Source organism: Festucalex cinctus, chromosome 9 (assembly GCF_051991245.1).
Source record: "Festucalex cinctus isolate MCC-2025b chromosome 9, RoL_Fcin_1.0, whole genome shotgun sequence".
In the NCBI taxonomy this organism is placed as follows: domain Eukaryota; kingdom Metazoa; phylum Chordata; class Actinopteri; order Syngnathiformes; family Syngnathidae; genus Festucalex; species Festucalex cinctus.
This window is the reverse complement of record NC_135419.1, coordinates 25,073,826-25,097,559: the sequence shown is the minus strand read 5'-3', so window position 1 is coordinate 25,097,559 and position 23,734 is coordinate 25,073,826. Positions and strand designations below refer to the sequence as shown.

Genomic DNA, 23,734 nt, shown 5'->3' with positions numbered 1-23,734 from the left:
TCGATTAGTTTCAAATAACGGTAACTTGATTATTTAAATTATAAAGTGCTTTGAATGCGATGTTAAAGAAGGCAGACAGTGGGCTCACGGGGGGGAGGGGGCTGCGATGTGTCCCTCTTCACACGTGAGTTGCTAGAAAGCAGGAGTCAACTATACTGGTTGTAGTTTCGCAACTGGCCGTGTAGCAATATGAATATTAAGCAAACAGTAAGCTTTAGTGTTAATCAGATGGGAATCTAATTTCAACAATTTAAGCAAACTATATTACTAGTGTTTCAATGCTACAATTTGGCAGAGAGTGGGCTCTCAGTGGGGGGGTCACGTGGTGAGACGTGATCCTCTTGGAGGCCACAGTCAAATGAGGAGCGACTTGGAAGTCTGGCTGTTGGGCCCGCCCCTCAAATTAGTTTATTGGTCGACCGGTTTCAAGGGGTGGTTACCTGAAGCCCAGTTAAGTTAAGGATACGCCTACAAAGATGGCGGATCTTAACACGTGTGTTTCACACAAAAGGCTAGCAGTTTTAGCACCATGTGCCCTACGCTAACCCAACAAAAGGGAGTCAACTTAACACCTTGAGAAGTGTGCTGTGACTCAAATGGTGGTCTGAATGCAGAATTTCGTGCACTAGACTATTTCCTCAGCCTAAAGGCTTGTAACGTAATCAGGTAGCTAAGCTGATCGCGCCACGTGAGGTTTGGAATGTATTTTTAACCCAATCAGAATTCGTGACGAGTTAGAAAAACATTCCCAGGCCTAAAAAAGTTTTGCATGCAATAAAAAAAATGTGATTGTTACTCTTCCACTTTTGTGTGTGTAACATTCACATAGTCGACAAATACATTCTCTTCTCAATAACTAGTCGTTAAGACTGTTATTTAGCGCTTCAAATACATTGCTTTTATACAGCGGATTGGCTCTGGCATAAAGTTTTTAGTTAGGTTGCTATGGAAACGAGCTGAAATTTTCCCAGAAGAACACGCTGCACTAAGCTGCCTGTTTTTGGATTGTTACATGTGTGTGTTTCACAAAATATGTAACGTAAATTGGCCTCACACGGGGTACCATTATGTAAGGGAAATCGGTCCAATTAATTATTAAATCAATAATTGTTAATTATTAAATTAATAATCAATTGGCTCATTAATTGAAGGAGACTCAAACTTAATATTTAAATTAAGTTGAGCTTGCCTGCGGAGCACCACATCTCTTTTTGATAATTTTATCAGGATAACAGATGAGAACCTCATTGAATCAGTCATTAAAATGAAGGTTGTGCCCTTACTACAATTTTGTGAGTTCTTTGTTCAGCTTAGAGGTCACTATAAATTGATGAAACACACACACAGTAAACCAGGTTTTGAGTTTTGTGCACGTTTATTCTCTAACCTAGGTGGGATAATCTACTTAGAATTTAAAGAAGCAAAACTAACTACTATGATAGGAAATGAAACGAGAACTAAAATAATAAAAATAATCAAAGGAGAAGAAAAGAAGAAAAGAGAAACGGTCTTAGCCAAGGTGATGGATTTCTTAAATCAAACCAACATGGGACCCACAATCAACCTAGTTTGCACCAATTTGTACTAGGGCGAAGGCCTGCAAAGTTGAACTTACAGATGGGGTTGGTCTGAGAAGCAGGACCCTGGATGGAGACTCGCCAAGCCCCTTTGAAGAAGGGATGAAGAAGGTTCAGTTCAGAAGAGGAGCAGAATTCGTCCGGCTGGCCAGCTGAGCTTCACGGGGTCAACCTGCTGGCTGGGAAGAGGCCCTTTTTGGTTGAGGCCTCAGGGTGCCTGGAAAGGCACCGTCCGTTTGAGCCTTGTGCAGGGACCAAAAGCAGCGTGTTTCGCCGCGCCTGTCGCAACACGCGATGGCTTCTGTGCGTTGCCGTGTGCTGGAGGTTAAGCTAGCTGGGCTAGCTCTTTGTCTGGCAGCAGGAACAGAAGGGCCAGGGGCCCAAAAGAGAGGAGCCAAAGAGGGAGCCAAGAGAGAGAGCAGCAAGCAGGGAGCGTGCTTTTAAATTGGGAGAGTGGCGGCCTCCACACCAGGGGTCCGGTGAGACCAAAGTGGAAAGTTACCAGCTGGGAGAGGGTTTTGGTAGACTAATCAGATTGAATCTGGATCCCATGTTTGTTGAGATTCTAAGGTCAGAATTCAACCAATGCAACGCGTACAATTGAATACCTCAAATGAAATGTTACCTAGCTTACACTGTTAAAACGTGCATACACATGAAAGTTTAGTGGAGAATCTGCCACTGCAATGGAACATTTTCATGACATTTCATGGAGTCAACATTTCACAAATGGCAAACATAACATTTCATAATTCTTGTTCTGTTGCAAAATAAGAAAGTCAAGTTTCTAAGAAGGCTTTTACTGTTCTGATTTGTGTGTGTGTGTGTGTGTGTGTGTGTGTGTGTGTGTGTGTGTGTGTGTGTGTGTGTGTGTGTGTGTGTGTGTGTGTGTGTGTGTGTGTGTGTGCGTGTGCGCGTGTCAGTCAGAACATGTGTGGCTGTTTGTGGGGGATGTTCTTGTCCTCCCCACCCCCCACGGTGGCATGTCCAGGCCACAGGAGTGGAATTCCTTTGGAACTGAGGTTGCAAAAAGTTACAACCGGCCGATAATCGTTACAAATGTATATTTCAATTTACTTCATAAGCGTTCAAATCTTTCAGCATTCAGCTTTCAGCATTCCCACGCAATTTCTCCAGAAATTGCACTTTGTCTAGTTTAAACAGAGCTACCTTTTTAAAAAGGATAAATATATCAAAAATATGTAAGATATTTCTTTACTTTTTTTTTTTAAAGCAATTGTGAAGTAATTTTAAGTCAACGGCAAGTGGAAAAATGGCCGCCCCCTGATATGGATAAAAATGGGTGGCCATTGTTGTTAACTCGTATTCTACAAACACTATATTAATCGGAATTCTGTGTACAGATTAGTGGGAGCACACGTTATACAAAAAGGGTTGACTTGCCCTTTAACAAACTTGGGTGGCTCAAAGGGGTTTGAAGTGTTAGGATGTTTCACTCGTGCCTGGATTCTTTTCACTTGCTTAAAGAGGAAGTCAAAACAAAACTTTTTTTTTTTTTACAATATATTCTGTGCAGCCCCACTGCTCTCAATATGGTATTCTGGTTAATATTGTGTTAGTGGAATATGAGTTAAGCAATAAAATCCAGACGTTTTGTCCATCTCAGGGGAGGCTAGTTTGCCACTTGGTGTTGACTGAAGATGACATCAATGTTTCTCAGGTAACAACACAAAATTACAGCTCAGCTTCAGAAAACAGGTGAGCTGTGATTGTTCTTTGCCTGAGCCCTGAGCTCTTGTTCCACAAATGTAATATTAATTAATCAGAATGTCATGTTTAGACAAATAAAGAAATGTTTAAGGTTGACTCCACTTTAACATCTTGCATCTTTTGATGAGTTTAGTTCCTCTCGATCAAATACATTCTTCTTTAAGATCAACATGAATGAACCATATGTAATGATGGGAGGTAAATAGAGAGGCGTGTTGTGTTTGATAACACGTTTATGAGTGAGTTGCGGGAGCGTACATGAGATAAGAGGTACACGTGACTCAACATAGTCATAAACTAATCTATAAACTTTACTCTGCTGTCTGCACCATAAGCACAAGGGAGCGACGGAGAAAGGTATGCTTTGTTTTACTTGACACCTTTGTGTGGCAATTTGAGATTATTTTCAAAATATATTTTGTTCTGTTTTGTCACAAGTAGGCTACTGTAGTTTGATCACCATAAGTACCTATAGCTGGAATTCCAAACCTGGGTTGTATCCTAAAATTGGTTTATATATTATAGCCTGATAGGGAAAAAAATGATTTCACATAAAGTTGTTGAAGCTGATGTGTTTTTTGGTATTTGAACTTTTTTTTTAAATAAAATTTTGCGGAACGTTGAGTCATTACACAGGGTCTAATCACGAAAGTTTATTAGGTGTATACAATACAATACAATGACATTTGAGGTTGATACCCCTTGGTGCCTATTTATCTTAATGCAATTAGGGGTGTGCTCAAAAAATCGATAGGCTATATATCGTTGTGGGCCTCATTACAATGCACGTATTGATACGCAGGTGTCAGAGTCAATATTGCTCATTAATTTTAAATGGGCAGTTAAAGCAAGGTTGCTTGCGCAGGAACAGCAGCCTCTGAAGTATTATTCATGGACAAGGAAGTATTAGGTGCGGGTTGGTGAGCAGAAGAGACGGCTTTGAAGCGTGCATTGTACTTAACAAGCAGCATCTGAAGTTAATTGGCTTTAATTAGTCCACTTGTCTCATGAGCTGACCAGAGCCGGAGGAGAGGGGTGTGGTAGCAGACGAAAGGGACACAAGAGAGTTTAGTTTGCATTGTACCGGTAGCCTAATTATTAAAATAAATAAATAAATATGTATGTGAAGTCTATTTTAAAAATAGTCCAACAATAATTGGATACGGTGTCTTGCTAAGAAAAATTAAAACAGAGGAATTTATTGAATTTATTTACTTAAAAACTCAACATGTTACATGTTTCTACATGTTACCAATTTTTCTACATTTTGTTTAAAAACAAAATAGAATGTTTTCTTCTTCTTCTTCTTCTTCTTAATATTATTATTATTTTTATTATTATTATTTTATTTATTTTGTTTGTTTTTTTATTATATTGTATTATTATTATTATTATTATTATTATTATTATTGTTGTTTTGGTTGTTGTTGTGGTTGTTGTTGTTGTTGTTGTTGTTGTTGTTGTTGTTGTTGTTGTTGTTGTTATTATTATTATTATTATATTTTTCTATATTTTGTTTAAAAACAAAATAGAATCCGTTACATTAAAAAAATATTATTTCCCCAAATATTTCAAATAAGCACCCTTTAGAGCTGTAATTTTAATACTTTGGTATTGTTACTCATACCGGCCCATGCCTATTTATAAATTTTCCCGGTGTGTCTGTGAAACTCGCCACACAAACCTGGACTGGCAAATTGAACAATATTTTAGCATGTATTGTGCTATTTATTTATTTATTTATTTATTTATTTATTTATTTATTTATTTTACAAAAATGACACAATAGCGCCCCCCTACAATTTTTTTACGAAGAAGCCCCGGTTGTACATTTAAGCAAGATCTACAAAGATTTTTAGATGTATGAAGGAGCCCAAGACCTTCCAAAAACTCTCATGGGCCCATATGCTAAAATGAACAGGAAGTGAGCTACGCATTTTTCAATGTCCAATTTTTGCCCACTTTTCCACTTTACAGGGGTATTCTTTTGCCCATTTCTCCTAAATGTTTGACCCGATTGACCTCAAACTTGTCCTGGACCATGTCAAGACCTGGGCCATCAACAGGGGAAAAGACGTTGTGTTTTTGAAACACTATATGACGAGGGCGGGGCATCAAATTTCGTGATTCATATTTCCTTCGCCATGAAAGAGGAAATGCTGAATAACTCCCTGGTCCAAGGGTATGCTTAATAACTGCCCGGTACATGCGCCAAAAAATCCCAAAGTTCACATGCATGTTTATAGTCACGACCTGAATGTATCTCTATGACAATATTCAGTTATAAATACAGCACCACCTAGCCCTTGGGGCAAAAATAATAAAATACCCCACATACGGTATTTTGTCCAAAATTTTGAGACATTTTGTGTGATAACCAAGTCATTTATGAATATTTTTTTTACTTTCCACCACTCAAGACCTTAGACCTAGCCATACATACTTTGTATTTATTTATTTATTTATTTATTTATTTGTGTTTGTTTGTTTGTTTGTTTGTTTATTTATTTATTTATTTATTTATTTATTTATTTATTTATTTATTTATTTATTTATTTGTGATGCCCTGTATGGACAATAAAAGCAATATTGTGTTATGAGTAAAACTAATGATAAGGTGTGTGTGAGTGTGTGTGTATATATACACTTTTTAAAAATGGCAACTGGGGAAACTCATTGGTAACAAATGAAAAAGTACACTGATTTTTGAGGGTCTTATGACTGACCAAAACTCATTGAGCTTCACATACACATCACACCTGGCAATAATAATAATAATAATAATAATAATAATAATAATAATAATAATAATAATAATACCCGTGACCCTTGTGAGGAATAAGCGGTCAAGAATATGGATGGATGGATAATAATAATAATAATAATAATAATAATAATAATAAAACCCATATGTAAAGGTTTGTTATGCCATTTTCAAAGGAATTCTGCTTCGAATGTGCCAGTACCCCAACATCTTGAGTTTTCGAAATACTATGTGACGGGGGTGGGGCATCATATTTTGTTTTCCATATTACCTTCACCATGAAAGAGTAAATGCATAATTACTGGCCCGTACATGCTCCAAAAATTCCCAAACTTCACATGTATGTTTTCAGTCACGACCTGAGGGTATCTGTATGACAACAGTCACTTATAAATATAGCGCAACCTAGCCCTTGAGGCAAGAAAAAAATTACCCCACATACGGTATTTTGTACAAAATTTGGATTTGAATTTTAAGTGTGATAACTAAGTTATTTTATGAATATTTTTTTTACTATCGACCACTGAAAATGTTCAGTGACATCAGACCTATCCATACATATGTACTTTTTATTTAGTTGTTTGTTTTTGTTGCCCTCTATGGACAATAAAAGCAATATTGTGCTATGGGTAAAACTAACGATGATGTGTATATATGTACTTGCCAATTGGGGCAATTCATTGCCAAAAAATAAAAAAGAAGGACTTTTTGGGGTCTTAACAATGACCAAAGCTAATTTAGCTTTGCACACATCACACCTGGCAAAAAAACCCCAAAACGATCTATATGTAAAGGTTTATTATGGCATTTTCAAGAAATTTGGCTTTGACTACGCCAGTACCCTATCGTGCAAGTACCCCAAAGTAGCCCGGGCTGCGAGGGCCCTTTGTAGCTACTCACAGCTCTAGTTTAATTTGTATTTCACATTAAGAAAAAAATTGTGATAAAATCAAAATTGTGATTTTTTAATTAAAAAAAATTGTGATATTCTATTTTTGCAGGATTGCCCACCCCTAGTTGGCGCTCACACTATTCACTCATTGAATACAACAGTGTATTAAAAACAAAAAAAACACAAAAAAAAACTATGTTGTATTTACAGGAGAAGCAGTTGCCTACAATGGGGAAACACATTGCTGGACGCCTTGTTGTAATTTTGCTGTCTGTCATTTTCTACGGTGTCAGTTTGGTGTTCAACGGTCTTTCTGTGCTGGGATTGGGTAAGCAAATGTGCCTTACAGTAAAGCTCATGTGACTATTGTATTAGTAGATGAACACTGTACCTCCAATCCACACAGACCCCTTCAGTACCACTACGGGCAATGTGTCGGACGTGTTTGTAACGGAGATCACTCCATCGGGATGGACCTTCAGTATCTGGAGCGTTATCTACGTGTGGTTGACACTCATGATTATCTACATTCTGGCTAACCTTTGCAGAAAGTACTCAACTTTCATCGATTAATTTACTTCAAAGCCATCTTGTGGGCATCATTTTACTGATTTTTTTTCTTGTTATTTTATGCTCCTCACAGGAATGATTATGGCTATGTTTACTGCAGTCCACCAGTCTTGCCCTATGGATTCTTTATTTGCTGGTGTCTCAATCTGTGCTTCAATATAGCCTGGCTGCTGATTTGGGACAGAGCGTGAGCTTTTTACAATGAGCAACTACAGTAACCTCCTGAAATGCAGTAGTGAAGGCTAACAAGATGTTGTTAAGAAACACTGCAATTATGTGACTTATAATGTGCTTTTTCCCCCCCATATGCCCGCATCTCCAAATCATTTTCATTCATTCAGTTGCCATGGGCTACTCTCTTCTCTTTAACCTTGGTTTCTGTACCCCTTATCATTCCTGCAATTTTTGCCAAAAACACCTTAAAAAAAAAAAAAGAAAAGAAAAAAAAGGTGCACCCAAAGTAAATTTGAAGCTGTTCTTGAACCATATGGATTATCAGCATTTTGGTTTCTTTAAAGATAACACTGATTTTTTTTTTCTGACAAACAGTAAAAAATCTGCTCAAGTGCTAATGGCACTGAGTAATGGAAGTTTGAATCCAAAAAAAAGAAAATTTTTATATTCGTCTAATTATTTTTCACAAAATCTGCCTTGAAAATGAATGTAGAATTTTGTACTGGACTGGAAAACACTACAGGATCAAAGTTTGAGATCTTCCCTAGTTCCAGTTCAATTTTGATCATAATACTACAGAAATTGACCATTTTATTAGAGCTGTGCGATAAGCCTACTTGAGATTTTGGTATTGATCGATACCAAGTAAATACTGGTGCCAATATCACCAATACCGATACCAAGTACGTTAGGTTAATAAAATATGATGGTATTTTAAATCATTTGTCCGATGAAATAACTTTTTTTTCCTTTTTTTTTTTTTGCAAATTAAACTTTCTTGTTAGGTCCATGCCATATTATAATAAGCGAACTGCGCATCTCAAAATCAAGGTGCATTATGGGAGTTTTTAGGTAGGCGAAACTACCAAATGGTTATTGAAAATTAATTGGATCCAATGGAATCAGCTCTAATAGAAACGTTTTAACCGCTGGAAAGTTGCTGTTTTTATTAACTTGCATAGCATGTGGTTTACTGACATCGGGTAAGTTGACTTGCAAGCTTTAAAGTGTACAGTTACGCAAAGATTATCACCACTCTAATCTCCGCCATTCAAAATGATAAGGTAGTTGCTAGCCTTGTTTTTTTCCCCTCGCGCATGCGCAAACTTAATGCGCACTTCGCTTATATCCTCAATGGAAACATGCTTGGGCTGTTATTTAAATTTGCAAAGTAGTAATAATCTTCATATTCTTAGTCCCTGTCACTCTTCTGCATTCAAAGAAATGCCAGCCACCGAAGTTCCTCTAGTCTACTCACATTACTTAAACAATGTTGTGCTACACGAATACTTAGCTCAACGAGTAGTAGTAAAAGCTCAAACGAAGCAGAGCATGACTCATTGTCATATGTCATTCTCTGTAAAAATAATTAATTTTTACTGCCAGTTCCGCCTACCGCTGTGATTGGCAGGCCTGCACATGCACATGTGCTACAAAGGAATTGCGCAAGGGACACATGAGAAACCAAAATAATTAAATAAATGTAAAATATCGATACTAGCGCTCTGGTATCGATCCGACACCGATACGGTGTTCCCTCATTTATTGCGGGTGTTATGTAACAAAATCTACCCGCGACAATGGAAATTTGTAACCTGGCAATAGCCAGATGGATATCCACTTGGTACCTCTCCATAGTAATTTCGTCGGGAAAAGGCGGGACATTCTATACAATAATTCGAGCTGATTGGACGATGCGACATTCTACAAGTTTGTTTTAACCAATCACGGCCACGGGTGAAAATTTCGTGTTCGTTCTTGTCAAACAAAGGGGGGAAAAGCACGAATATCTTACCAGCTAGAAATGCACGAAGCGCCTCTCGACATTCAAAAAGGAAACAGTGAGAACAGAATTAATTGTAGCGTCCATTCGTCCATGTTGGGTTTGTTTGTTAGCTCCTGCGTCGGTGATGGCTTCCTGGTTTCATCACAGTTGCATATCCCGCCCCCAAACACAATGGCACACTGTGATTGGTCCGAACCACCAGCGGCTGCCGTTTTTGTTCATAACTTTTATGGACAAAATTTCTAGGCGCAGCCGAAGCGTTGAGGGGGTCTGGTTTGGTGGCCTCAGCATTGCATCTCTGCTTTTTGCAGATGATGTGGTACTGTTGGCTTCATCAAGCTGCGATCTGCAACTCTCACTAAAGCGGTTCGCAGCAGAGTATGAAGCGGTTGAGATGAAGATCAGCACCTCCAAATCTGAGACCATGGTCCTAAGTCGGAAAGGGTGGCTTGCGAACTCCAGGTCGGGGATGAGAACCTGCCCCAAGTGGAGGATTTCAAGTATCTTGGGGTCTTGTTCAGGTCAGGATGGAGCGGAAGATTGACAGGTGGATCGGTGCAGTGTCTGCAGTGATGCGGACTCTGTATCATTCCGTTATGGTGAAGAAGGAGCTCAGTCGAAAGGCGAAGTTCTCGATTTACCGGTCGATCTACGTTCCTACCCTCACCTATGGTCACCAGCTGTGGGTCGTGACCGAAAGAACAAAATCCGGGTTACAAAGGGCCAAAATGAGTTTCCTCCTTAGAGATAGGGTGAGAAGCTCGGTCATCCGGGAGGGACTCAGGCTTGTGCCGCTACTCCTCCGCGTAGAGAGGAGCCAGTTAAGGTGGCTCGGGCATCTGGTTCGGATGCCTCCTGGACGCCTCCCAGGAGAGGTGTTCCGGGCATGTGCCACCAGCGGGAGGCCCCGGGGACGACCCAGGAGACTATGTCTCTCGGCTGGCCTTTGAACGCCTTGGGATCCCTCTGGACAAGCTGGTTGAAGTGGCTGGTGAGAGGGAAGTCTGGGCTTCTCTCCCATAGCTGCTGCCCCCGCGACCCGACCCCGGATAAGCGGTAGTAAATGAATGGATGGAAACAAATAATACAGCGGCCAGAAAAAGTCCCAATCCAAATATGTGGTTGTACAACCTCTTCTGAAGGAATTCAGTGAAATGCAAAGAATTAAACTGAATACAATAGTGCTTCAAGTAATATTTACTAGAGGTATCTACCATTTAACCCAAGTTTTGGCAACACAAGTGTATCGCTGTGGTATCTCAGTCTGAACACTGGGTGGCACCTGTATAATGAAGTGCATGACTGAGAAGAAGAAGAAAAAAAAACAATTTGACGTCGTTCCTAGCAATCTGCTAAAGCCAAGTTCCCACTGCAGGAGAATTAGCCTGATTTAAGCGCTAAATTTTCCCTGGCGACAACCGTACGGTCGTGCCGACATTCAAACAAACTGATAATCCTGCCGTGGACCTGGCTCAGACCGATTTCAGTCGCTCGGAAGTACATTGGGGCCACTCTGACCTAAAATCTGGGATATTCAACATGTTGGATTGTTTTGGCTCGACTTTCGACCGTGTGTGGTGTGCCCCGAGGACAAATCACCGTGCAGCCGGTTGACGGTGACATGCAGCCAATCAGAAAGCGAGGCGGCGTGTAAGATGCTGGGGAATCCAAAATCAAAACAGTCATGGCGCAACAGGAAGTCCATGCGTGCGCTATTTATACTCCTTTAAACACCTTTACTTTATATGCCACTCACTTCTGTTCACCTAAAAACAAACCAGGACGCAGGAAGTCCTCCCCTCTTTGTTTACTCAGAAGCCACAGTTAATATCGAGAGGTTTTGTGAGACTTCTGCCTAACCAGGAAACATTCATGAATGAAATTGGTTTGTGTGATGTGTTGATTATGCCAACGTTCAAAACTGTTACTCCCGTGATTATTTTTCGTCACGCGTGGTGTCTCACAGTTTGGAAGTCGGCCGACAATATTCAGATCTTGCAGTGTGAAGTCAACCAACAATAATGTGTGACCTCACAAACGCGCTTATGCGAGCATGGTTCATATGTCAACATACAATAATATAAACATATTCCTAAACTTTATGGAAAGCTTTGCCAGGATAGTTGAAGCTTTCATAGCTGCATGGATTGAGAAGTGATTGTCAAACTCATTTGTGAGTAAAGGCATGTGTGTGAATATTTTGGCAATATTGGCAATGAATGTCAGACATCAGAATTGAACATATGTTTTGGTGATGTGTTTTTCTCCCAAAGGTGGATGATTGCTGCGCTTGTTTTTCTAATTCTGGTTGTTGGCACAAACTATGGCATGGTAGCTTTTGCCTGCCATGGTCTTCACATTTATGGACCCTGGCTCAAGACATACCACAAAGTGGACCTGTGGCTCATTCGCATACTGGTTAGTGGAAACTACACTGATTCTACTTGTCAAATAAAAGAGTGAAAACAAAAGCCCATGAACACTGTGATGTGACTCCAGGTTCAGAATGGTGTGATGATCTACACAACATGGACAACCATCGCTACCCTCATCAACTTGGCCATTGTGCTGGTTTATGAAGCAAATGTTTCTCAGACAAATGCTGCCACTGTGTCCTATTGTATCTTGACGGTTGTGCTGCTTGTGTGGTGAGACTACTATACACCAACACAATATATGAAATATCATTTTTTTTTTTTTTTGTCCTGTGTTCCTCAAGATGCAATTCTTTCATTTAGGTTTTTCCTGCAAAATGTAGTCCTGGACAAGCACCTGCGTTACGTTCTCATTGACTACCCAGTTGTGATCTGGGCGCTGGCAGGGAACTTTGATAAAAACTACAACGCAGAATCGCCAAGTCGTAGTGGCATCTTCATTGGTAAGACAATACATTTTCTGATCATATAATATGCAATATTACAATATATAAGCTATTATTATTACCCATATATCACTTTCCTTTTATCTGGGGTTGTGAGGGCAGCAAACTAAGCAGAGAAGCCACAACATAACATACAGGGCCCGGTTGTTCAAAACTCTGTTAACTTTAACCGGCTGTTAGCTTCCTGTTAAAGTTAACACACCTAAGGACCGCCGCTAACTTTTTAACAGTGTGGTTAACTCTGTGTTCGTGGCTAATGCTGCCTTCATGATGCCTACTGAGCGCAAGAAAAAGAGTCTATCGAGGGCTTGACTTTGACGTTGGTGATTATTCTGATGAAGAGTTAAGGACACGTTACCTCTTAGCAGTAATAAAAGTCTCATAATGAGTCAAAAGAGAAAGAATAAAAATTTGTTTTTTAAGACAAGTTAAAAAAATGGACAGAAGAAAACATAAATTATGATGAATTAAAAATAAATAAAGTCACAAAAACTCCTAAATTACTTCAACCATTGATTGTTTAATCTTTTCTTCGTCAGCAGAAAACTTCCGGCTTCTTTTTTTTCGGTGAGTGCCAAAGGTCATTTGGATAGTATCCATTGCTTTCACCCGGAAGTAAACAAAAACAGGAATTGTGGGATATATCGGTGCTAACCAGTGACATAAACGACATGGTTAACTTTGACGGTGCCGTTAACAAACGGCTTGACTAACCATGTTTTGAACAGCGGCCGGTTAGTTAACGGCGGGTTAAGAATTTAACCGGTGGTTAGGGGTTAAACAGTCGTTAAAATAACCGAGACTTGAACAACTGGGCCCTGGTAGATAGTGTGAAAAAGATTTAAGACAGCGGAGCTAAAGTTAAATTTAAAAAAATAATAAAAAATGTCCAGTAGAAATTCTGTTTGGTTGGTAACTTTAGAGCAGGAGTGGGCACACTCGGTCCTCGAGGGCCGGAGTCCTGTAGGTTTTGGATGTTTTGCTTCTCCAACACAGCTGATATATGATCATCTAATCAGCAAGCTCTGCATAAGCCTGATAATGATGCTGTTGATTGGAATCAGCCGGGTTGAAAGAGGGAAACCTCCAAAACCTGCAGGACTGCGGCCCTCAAGGATCAAGTTTGCCCATACCTGTTTTAGAGAGTCACTGGCTGGTAATTTAAAAAAACAAAAACCGAAAAAAAAAACAAAAAAAAAAACTGATGATTGACAACTTATTGTCCCTCGCCCCTGCCACGCCAAGCATAACGAGAAAAACAAGAATTTTATGACTTTTTTTTTTTTTTTATAACCAGCGAGTATGGCCTGCCCCCACTGCTGGAAAAAAAAAATCCTACAGGAAACATTGAATGAGTATCCTGCTGAGCACTTTAAAACATCCATTGCTGTATACAAAGTGCTGTACATGTAACAGAAATCGGTCTTACAGTAAAGAATAAGATAAGAAAAACAAAAACAAAGCAAACATTTTAAGTGAGTATACAAGTTTTTTTGTATACAAGTAAATACATTTTACATCAGTAAATTAATAACAAGAAGTAGGCTAGTGAATAGTTAAATAAATAAATAAATAAATTCATACATAGATAAATAAATAGAATCAACATCAGATTCACAACACAAAACAGCACACACCACAAGATACCAAAACAATGTTTATAGTCTCATGGTGCGCCAAAAGCCAAAGAATACAGATGGGTTTTATGATGGGTTTTAAAAGTAGATAAACAGGGGGATTGACAAATATTTAGTCGAAGGTCGTTCCAAAGGGAGGGACCGGCAACTTCAAAAGCTCAATCGCCTTAAGCCTCCGCTTTGTCCTCGGTACCTCCAATTGAGTCTGGTCTGCTGACCTGAGGCACCAGGCAGGTGTGTAGGGGTGCAAGAGCTCAGCGAGATAAAGTGAGGCAAGACCATTGAGAGATTTGAAAACAAATAGAAGAATCTTAAAGTGGATTCTAAATTTCACGGGCAGCCAGTGAAGAGAGGCCAGGATAGGGGCTATGTGTTCCCTCTTACGGGCACCAGTAAGGAGATGAGCAGCAGCATTTTGGATAAGTTGGAGATGCTGGAGGGAGGATTGGCTAATTCCAAAGTAAAGTGCATTGCAGTAATCCAACCGAGATGTAACAAAGGCATGGATTGCCGTTTCTAAGTGCTGCTGAGATAGGAGATTTTTTTTTTTTTACCTTAGCCAGCTGCCTAAAATGGAAAAAAGCTGGATTTGACAACAGCAGCAATTTGCTGGTCCAGTTTAAAATCACTGTCCATCTTGACACCCAAGACTGTTGGCTTCGGATAGTGCGCCAGAGGATCCAAGTCAGCAGGATGAGAAGGGCCACTGGGACCAAAGATCATAATTTCTGTTTGTTTGTTTTTTTCTCATTGAAGTTCAAGAAATTTAAAGCCATCCGGACTTTGATTTCCTCCAGACAGGACAAGAGTGGCCTCAATGAGAAAGCGTCCTTTTTTTTACTAAGCGGGACATAGATCTGACTGTCATCCGCATCACAATGAAAAGAAATCCCATGTTTTCTTAGGATGGAGCCCCAGGGCAGAAAGTATAGTGAAAACAGTAGGGGGCCCAAGATAGAACCTTGTGGAACACCATGTGACAGTGGGGCAGTGCGGGACTCGGAACATCCGAAGTTAACACAGAATGTTCTGTCAGCCAAGTAGGATTTAAACCACTCAAGAGCACTACCACTAATGCCCACCTGGTGCTGTAAAAGAGCTAACAGAATACTGTGGTACACTGTTTCAAAAGCTGCAGTCAAATCTAACAGAACAAGACATACCGTATTTTCCGCACTATAAGGCGCACCTAAAAGCCTTCAATTTTTTCAAAAGCTGACCATGCGCCTTATAATCCAGTGTGCCTTATATATGGATCAATATTGAGCCGCAACAGGTCTCGCTGTCAAGGCGCTATCGTTGACCCTGCATAATCGGTGACATGCAAGCGCAGAAGATGCTGCCATCTTAGATTGCTAGCTAATACTAATACTTTACCTCAGAGAAAATAACAAAACAGCTGTTTTATTCATTCTGGGAGTGAATAGAGTTGTCAGAAAGCTGGTTTGTAATCTATTAATAAAGTTTGACTGACCTATCAGACTGTTTTGTTGACATTCCCTTTAGCGCAGCACCATCTAATGGATGCATAACGTAACCCCAGCCTCTACTATAGCGCCATATATATGGAAAAAGTTTTAAAATATGTCATTCATTGAAGGTGCGCCTTATAATGCGGTGCGCCTTATATATTGGAAAAGTTTTAAAATACGTCATTCATTGAAGGTGCACCTTATAATGCGGTGCGCCTTATAGTGCGGAAAATACGGTATATAGTTTCCACTGTCATTTGCTAGGAGGATGTCGTTAAAAACTTCTAACAAGGCTGACTGTGTGCTATGCATTTTCTTAAAACCTGACTGGAAAACCTCCAAAATGTTATTTTCGTCCAATAAAGTGTTTAGTTGCATGTGTATCACTTTTCCCAGAATTTTTTAGATGAAAGGCAGCTTAGAAATTGACCTAAGATTTGACAGCACACACTGGTCTAGACCGGGCTTCTTCAGCAGTGGTTGCACCACAGCATGTTTAAATTATTTGGGGACTACTCCATAAGACAGGCTACTGTTGATAATAGCCAAAACTAATTTTGCGATACTCGGGAGAAGGTCTGAAGAAATGAGGGGAAACAGAATCATTTGGGTAGCCGGATGGCTTAATCTGGCGGACATCTTCTGAAGATCTCAAGGAAATGGCTTCAAATGAATTTAGCACCACCAGATTGGCCACAGGTGTGTCACCCAAGGCACAGTCTACCTAGCTCGCAGCACTGCAAGGGTGGGGGTTTGTTGGGGGGCGGGGGGGACTCAACTGAATACAGAGATATGACACCTACAGGACACACTAATCGCTCCAATATAATAAGGTGACGGCCCAGGGAGGAGGTTCTTCTTCTTCTTCTTCTCCTCGAACATCTTCTTCTTGAATATCTTCTTATTTTTCTTAATAATAATAATAATAATGATGATAATAATTTTATTATCATTACTATTTGTAGTAGTAGTTATTGTATGTGTTCTAATATTAAAATACGGGTTTCTGGCGCATGATGAGCTATATTTCCTCATACTTGCAGTTGTGCTGCTAGCTGCGGCGTCCTTGCTATACGCTCTTCGCCTTGTCTTGGTGACTTGGCGCCACTGCAAGCAGCCGCTCTACGATGGCGCCGGCCTGGAGGCCATGGAGCCAATGGAAGTTGCCCAGTGGCAAAAAAGGGCACTCAGATGAACATACATTCACGTTAGGATGTTGTCATGATGTTGTTTTATTTCCTTTCAATTTTCTCTGCAATATGTTATTGTTTTTTATTTACACAGTTAGCCTCACGTGTACAAATGAAGATTTCGATATACAATATTAAAAAGCTACACGAGTTTTTTTTTGTTCCCCCCCCCCCCAATTATCCAGCTTTATCTGTATCACGGGTTGACCTCTCACTGACTGATCTATGTACCTTTTTATGGTGCCTGCATGGTGATTACAACATACACCGTGCTCATCTAAATAGGTCTTGATGACACGTGTAACATGTTCCAACATTGTGCATTTCTTGGGCTTATTTATTTGAAACTAAAGTTTGCCGAACACACATTCATGTTAGGATGTTATGTCACGTTTGTTTTCCTTACAATCCTCACTGCTATATGTTATTGTTTTTTATTTACACACTGTTAGCCTCGCATGTACAAATGAAGATTTTGATATACAATGTTCATAATCTACAGATGCTTTTTATTTTAACTTTTATTATTATTATCCAGCGATCACCGGTTGATCTCTCACTGACCTATGTACCTTTTAATCGTGCCTCATGGTTTATTAATGTTAATTTGTCTACTAAGATTGTAAAAAATAATGACTGTTGATTAATTGTGAGACCAATTGGATTGAACGAAGAGAGCTGCTTATTTACTCAACTATGTTTGCAGTCTACGAATGCCAACAATGGGAAGTCAATATTCAGACATTGATCAATATCATGCAGTACTCAAAGGCTTTTCTACACATTACTGAAATGTGTTCATACAAAATATTGAAAGGCTCGCATAATTTAGGATTACCTTATACTGAAAGGCTCTTATGATAAAACTGCATTCTTTGTGCTCATCATCTCTTGAGCTGGGAAGTCTGGTTTGTCTCCAAGGTTGGGGGATGAGGACCAATGATCGCTGTAAGATGCACACATTTACAAATGCGCACTACTGTCTTACCCTCTCAGTTCACGAAATATTTGCAGCACATCAAATAAATCCAACCTAATCTGTAAATGAATAAAAAAAAAAAAAGTTCCATAACAGCTGTGTTCACTCGGCATGTTGTTTTTCCGGAGATAAACGAGAACTGTTGTACGCTGAAGGTTGGATCCCAAAGCGCAGACACAAATACGGTTTTAACTATTCACATAACTTGACTAAACGAAAAACAACGACAATGCATCGGGAATCACGAGACGCCAAGCCCCCTTGGGCTGCGGAGAAGCACAGAGGAACAGAGAGTAACAATCCGGCAACACACACATTTCTCAGACCGCTTAAATAGACAGTGAATCGATCTCATTGGTTGAGGCTAGACATGTGATAGGTCGCTGTAACAGGACTGACCTGGATTTATCTGATTCGCTGCTGACTGGTTTCTAACCATATAGAGAGATTAAAGATTCTTGACATCACAAAGTTACACGCCGATTGTGTCAATTCAAAACAGACACTTGACCTCACGGTCATGAACCCAAACTCAACAGGTCATGAACTCAAACTTAAACCTGGCGTGACCCACTCATGAGTCAAGACCCAAACATTACCCCTGCATGACCCTAGACATGACAAGAATAACACAAGCACTATTTGCATGGCTCGTCAATGAGCGAGCTTCATTCTGACCCACTTCCGGGTTGTAGAAGCTGAAGTCATGTGGCCTTGCGGTCTAACAATAGCATTTGTGCGGTTCCCCATTGTAGCAGCCAATGATGGACTATATGCACGAATCACTTCTGCATTCACCGGATGAATGCACCCAACGCACAGACTTACGTATGAACGGAGTGTCGGTCAATGCACAACCGACAAGTAGCATTGACAATCCATGACAATCCCATGGATTTTCAATGCTGCGTGTCAGTTGCGCGTTGACCGACACTCCATTCAAGTCTGTGCATGTTGTCAACATGCCGGGGGTGACGTCATGCAGCCGGCAAATTCGGCCTTCGGAGGACCCAGCCTTGTGAATTTGCTCGCAAAACCATTGTGTACTCGCTGAAAAGTGGGCGTTGATAACGGCGGGAAGCAACATCATACTGAAGGGCTCATTGAGCGATTGCGCATATAAAGGATAGGCCGTAGTTTGGGGACCCCTGCTCTACAGAAAGAGTAATATTAAAAGATACTTACTAATTTTGGACTATTTCAACATTTTGGAAGTAACTTGCCCAACACTGTCAGGAGGGGTGGGCGATCTTGCAAAAATAGAATATCACGATCTTTTTAATTAGAAATTCACAATTTCGATTTTATCACGATTTTTTTTATTAGTAAGAAATACAAATTAAATTACACATGAAATAAGAGATATTGAATAAATGCAGTTATTTGTGAAAATGATCATGTAATAAACACCTTTGGTAAAGAAAAAATGTGAATTATAAAGCTGCAAAACACCTGAGTAAAGCATTAACAAAAGTCACGTTTCTGTTTTCAAGTACTGTCGTCGAATCAAAATAGTGAATCTCTTGCACACAATTTGGCTGCTAGTCATGATTAAAGAAAAAAAAAGCATGTAAACAAAGTTGAAAAAAAAACTCCTGCTAGTGGGTAAGTAAAAAGCAAGGATCACAATTTTTTAGCAACCATTGTCGGTGGCAGGTTTTGTAGTTTCCCATGGTCCATGAATGCAGATTTTATTTGTGTGTGCTAACGTTAGTGTGTTGTTTTCTTGCTTGGTTATCCTGATCATTTCATAACCGCTCAATATGACTTACAGCTGGACGCTGGTCGCTTGTTGGGGGGGAAAAAAACACTTTTGTTTTGTGCCACTTGCAATCTGCGTACATGCAAGGAATGGCGCTGTTGGGGGTAAAAACTTACGCTTGGCAGCTTGTAACACGGATCCATATCATACGCCGTGATTTTGGTGGGTTTCAACACATTTTTTTCAGTTTCAAAACTTTTTTTTTCACTTTGAAATAGTTTTTCACTTTCAGATCTTTTTTTTTCAGTTTCAAGTCTCTTTTTTTCAGTTTCAGACTTTTGACCCAAATGTTAACGTGGGGGCGTGGTGTCAACTGAGCGGGGCGTGGAATCATGAGTGACAGCTGCACAAAAGCGCTTTGGAAACACCCCCCAGTGACAGTGCCTTCAGGGAGAGTAGGAATTAAAAGAACTCTTAACACTTATACACGCCATATTCGTGTGATTGGCAGCAAATGAATTGATGACAGTGACAAAATTCAATTTATAAAACAGTTTTAGACAGTACTGAGCACCAATAGCGGTCTTTGAGTGAATGATTATGCCAGATTTTGCCTTCCAAGAGCCACGTTTAAGTCCCTGATATGTCCGATGTCTACTTGGCAATTTGAACGCAACGTAGTCTCCCGCTGGCGTCTGGCCGGTTACCGTCAGGACAACCTAATGCACAGGTGAGACATGCTAACTAAGTGTTGCAAAATCACAATATTTACCATGTGACCTATTGCCACCCCAAAACAATGCTGCATCATAGTGGTATGTCTGATGGATGATGCACACCTTTTATTTTTTCATTTTAGACCTCCATTTTTAATATTTTTTTTTTCTATAAATATTAGCATTTTTGCTTAATAGCTTCTAGGTCATGTGACCTATTGGCCCCAAATTAGTACTGACTCATAGTGGCATGTCTGCTCAATGACACCCAACTCCTTTTTTCCTCCATTTCAACCTTTCCTTCATTTTAAATTAACTTAATATTGTACATATCAATGTTATTGCTCAATATCACCAATATCAATATCAAATGTGAATTGGTACTGTGTTATAGTGAAACATCTTTTAAACTGTTCATAATAATAATAAAAACAAACGTCTTTTAAACTGCGTTTGAATTGAATTTTATTTTTGAAACCGATCCTTTATTTTGAAAAGTGGACATCGTTCTCCGTACCAGCGGATGTCGTTCTCCGTGAAAGCGTCTCTTCAAGCACACTAATGTAAATCGTACAAAAGGGCGAACCACGGAAAAAGAAAAGGCGGCTAGTTTTACCTCAGTTGTTTATGACGCAGTGCTTGCTTGTGGCCGATACTTCATGCTAACATTAGCTCAGCTTTGACAAAGTCCCCATTTATAATGCGTCACGCCAAAAAATATGTTGTCACAAAACATCCCTTACTGTTTGTTGTGATTTTGCAACACTTATTTAGCATGTCTCACCTGTGCATTAGGTTGCCCTGACTGTAACCGGCCGGAAGCCAGCAGAAGACTACGTTGCGTTCAAATTGCCAAGTAGACATGGGACATATCAGGGACTTAAGGCCTCAGTATGCTTCTGCGAGAGGCTCGTGCGGAGGCGTTACGGCGTAGCTCTGCTCGTGCGTTTGCCTTCCGGCTTGTGCGCAATACACATCTGTGTCTGCTGGAGTTTCACACCAAGTCCCGCTGTCGCTATGGCTGGGACGCCACAGAGTGGCGATTCCTCGGCATTTTATGAGGGATTCAGGAAGTTCAATTTAATTCAGAAACACGAAACAAAGCCGGGGGGAGAGTAAGTTCATCACCGTGGCAATTAATTATTGCCAATTTGCACCGGTGTCGGCCGTAAACTCGCCAAAACACAACAGCCATGCGCTTAGCGAACACAGTTTTTTTTTTTTTTAAGTTATTGTTGTTTTCCACCTCTCATCCCAGGCATAAATCCACATGCAGCCGTGGTCTCCGAGGAGGAAGTCGATTTGCGCCGCCAGTTGCCTTCACGGAAACTATCTGGGCGGGGGGCGGGGTGAGAGAGAAAAAAAAGAAAAAACGCCATCGAACGGACCAATCAGAAGCGAGCTACGCCCCACCATCTACGGCGTTCAAGGATTGGCGACGTGTGCACCGCAGCCGGCCACGAGCGACATTGCACTTAAAATTCATGAACGCCGTAGATCATGTGATCTACGCGGTCATCAACGCGAGAGCAAACGTGGAGGCATAAATTAGTCTTTAAACGTGGCTCTTGTAAGGCATAATCTGGCAAAATCAATCACTCAAAGACCGTTATTGGTGCTCAGTACTGTCTAAAACTGTTTTTTAAATGGAATTTTGTCACTGTCATCAATTCATTTGCTGCCAATCACACGAATATGGCGTATATAAGTGTTGAGTTAAGAGTTTTTTTTAATTCCTACTCTCCCTGAAGGCACTGTCACTGGGGGGTGTTTCCAAAGCGCTTTTGTGCGGCTGTCACTCATGATTCCACGCCCCGCTCAGTTGACACCACAACCACACTTAACATTTGGGTCAAAAGTTAGAAACTGAAAAAAAGAGACTTGAAACTGAAAAAAAAGATCTGAAAGTGAAAAACGATTTGAAAGTGAAAAAAAAAAAGTTTTGAAACTGAAAAAAAATGTGTTATGGAGAGAAATTTGTGTCTTTATTTTCAATCAAACAAAAAAGGAATTTGCAATCCAAAAAAAATTTCAATCAAACAAAAAGGGGATTTGCAATCAAAAAAAAAATTCAATCAAACAAAAAGGGGATTTGCAACCTCAAATAAATTTTAATCAAACAAAAAAGGGTTTTCATATAAAATAAATATTTGCAAACAAACAAAAAAACATTTCAAACATGGATTTGTATTTTAATAAAATCTTTTGCAAACATTTTTTTCGTTTTGTTTGCGAATCTGTTTTTTGGTTGCGAATCTGTTTTTTGGTTGCGAATCTGTTTTTTGATTGAAACCTGTTTTTTGGTTGCGAATCTTTTTCTGTGTTGTGTGGGCGGGGTCCTCCGTTCAACCGATGATAGAAGCCTTGTCATTGGTCAGCTTGGAAGCCGCTGCGACAACTTTCATTGGTCAGATAGGAATGGGGGTGTGACAATGTTCGTCTGACTATTTCCTGGTTCATTTTGTCCAGTCGCCGCTAGCATCGAGGTAAATATAACCCCCCCCCCCCCCCCCCTGCTTCTAGTTTTCCGTTTTGTTTATCTGACATTTATCTAAAAGCAACCCTTGATCTATCGTTTATCCGGTGATTTGTTCTAATCATTACAATTAACGTAATCACTCACTCAGCATTGCTTAGCCATGTTAGCTAGCTAGGTAACTGATGGTCCGATACATGATACATACATACATACATTTGTTTCACATACAGGCAGGGCTGGGAATCGAATTTATTTACACTAGCTGCTTCCCCTAAATCTTGGATGTTTGAAGTAGAGATTAAATTCGTGATAATTCTGTGATTATTATTTATTGGTCCTGGTTGTTTACTGTACGAGTCAGGTTGAAAAAGAGGGCGAACTCATGCACCGTCAAAGCGGTGACATTGCTACTACTAGGATCCAGGCCACGTAAACGTTTGATTTTGGTTAGTCTAGTCATGAATCGTGATGTTTTGTTGGTACGAGAAACGGCCCAAATAAACGGCCTGCTGAGATAGCTGTTATTATGCTTATTCCTGATTATTTTATTACATTACATCATTACATTAATAAAATGCTAATTATTAATCACTTATGAGAAGTTCTGGTCATTGAAATAAGTAGCCTCTGCTACATTTATTATGTCTTGGGTGTTTGAAATACAGAGGAAGTGACTGAGATTACGTAATATAAATACATTTAGTTCCTGTGATTGTTTCATTGTAGTTTTCCTGTTTCAATAATGTTCAAAACATGTGTCAAACATAACTTTGTCAGATTTTTTTTTTTTACATGTTTGGTACTTAATTCAAGCACACTTTTCTTTACTTTTTAGATGCAGAAGATGAAGTTGGTGGTTGGTCACCTCTCTTCATGAGGTGATGCTGTGGATAACTGAGCAGGGCCACAAGCACCTGCTTATGTCAGACAGAGAGCAATTTAAAATATCAATAAACTTTGACCACAATTGTGAGGTACAAATGCCAGGTCACACATTATTTTACCCCCTGCACAAACACCATTACATTTCCAACTGCTCATATGAGTGATTAAATCACATCTACTGACTGCTATCACCTTTGATGCCAGATTTGACACAGTGTAATTGAAAGGGCAAAAAAAAAAAAAAAATCACATCCATTTCATTTTTTTGAGTAATTACAGGCTGTTCCTACCAAAATGTT

At 39.8% G+C, this 23,734-nt stretch overlaps 1 protein-coding gene across 1 annotated transcript; it reads left to right on the top strand.

Moving 5' to 3' along the window:
- The first annotated feature begins 7,160 nt into the window (after window positions 1–7,160).
- LOC144026348 (uncharacterized) lies at window positions 7,161–16,876 on the top strand. The gene is made up of 7 exons (XM_077532975.1): window positions 7,161–7,292; window positions 7,371–7,515; window positions 7,608–7,721; window positions 11,768–11,912; window positions 11,994–12,142; window positions 12,233–12,372; window positions 16,528–16,876. The coding sequence occupies exons 1-7, from the start codon at window positions 7,193–7,195 to the stop codon at window positions 16,677–16,679; spliced, it is 945 nt and encodes a 314-aa protein (XP_077389101.1). The 5' UTR covers window positions 7,161–7,192; the 3' UTR covers window positions 16,680–16,876.
- Window positions 16,877–23,734: the final 6,858 nt, after the last annotated feature.

Bases quoted from the DNA above. Each gene is read 5' to 3' on its own strand.
- LOC144026348 (XM_077532975.1), top strand. From the start codon at position 7,193: ATGGGGAAACACATTGCTGGACGCCTTGTTGTAATTTTGCTGTCTGTC. The intron at 7,293-7,370 runs GTAAGCAAATGT...CAATCCACACAG, and splicing joins TCTTTCTGTGCTGGGATTGG to ACCCCTTCAGTACCACTACG. The intron at 11,913-11,993 runs GTTAGTGGAAAC...ATGTGACTCCAG, and splicing joins TGTGGCTCATTCGCATACTG to GTTCAGAATGGTGTGATGAT.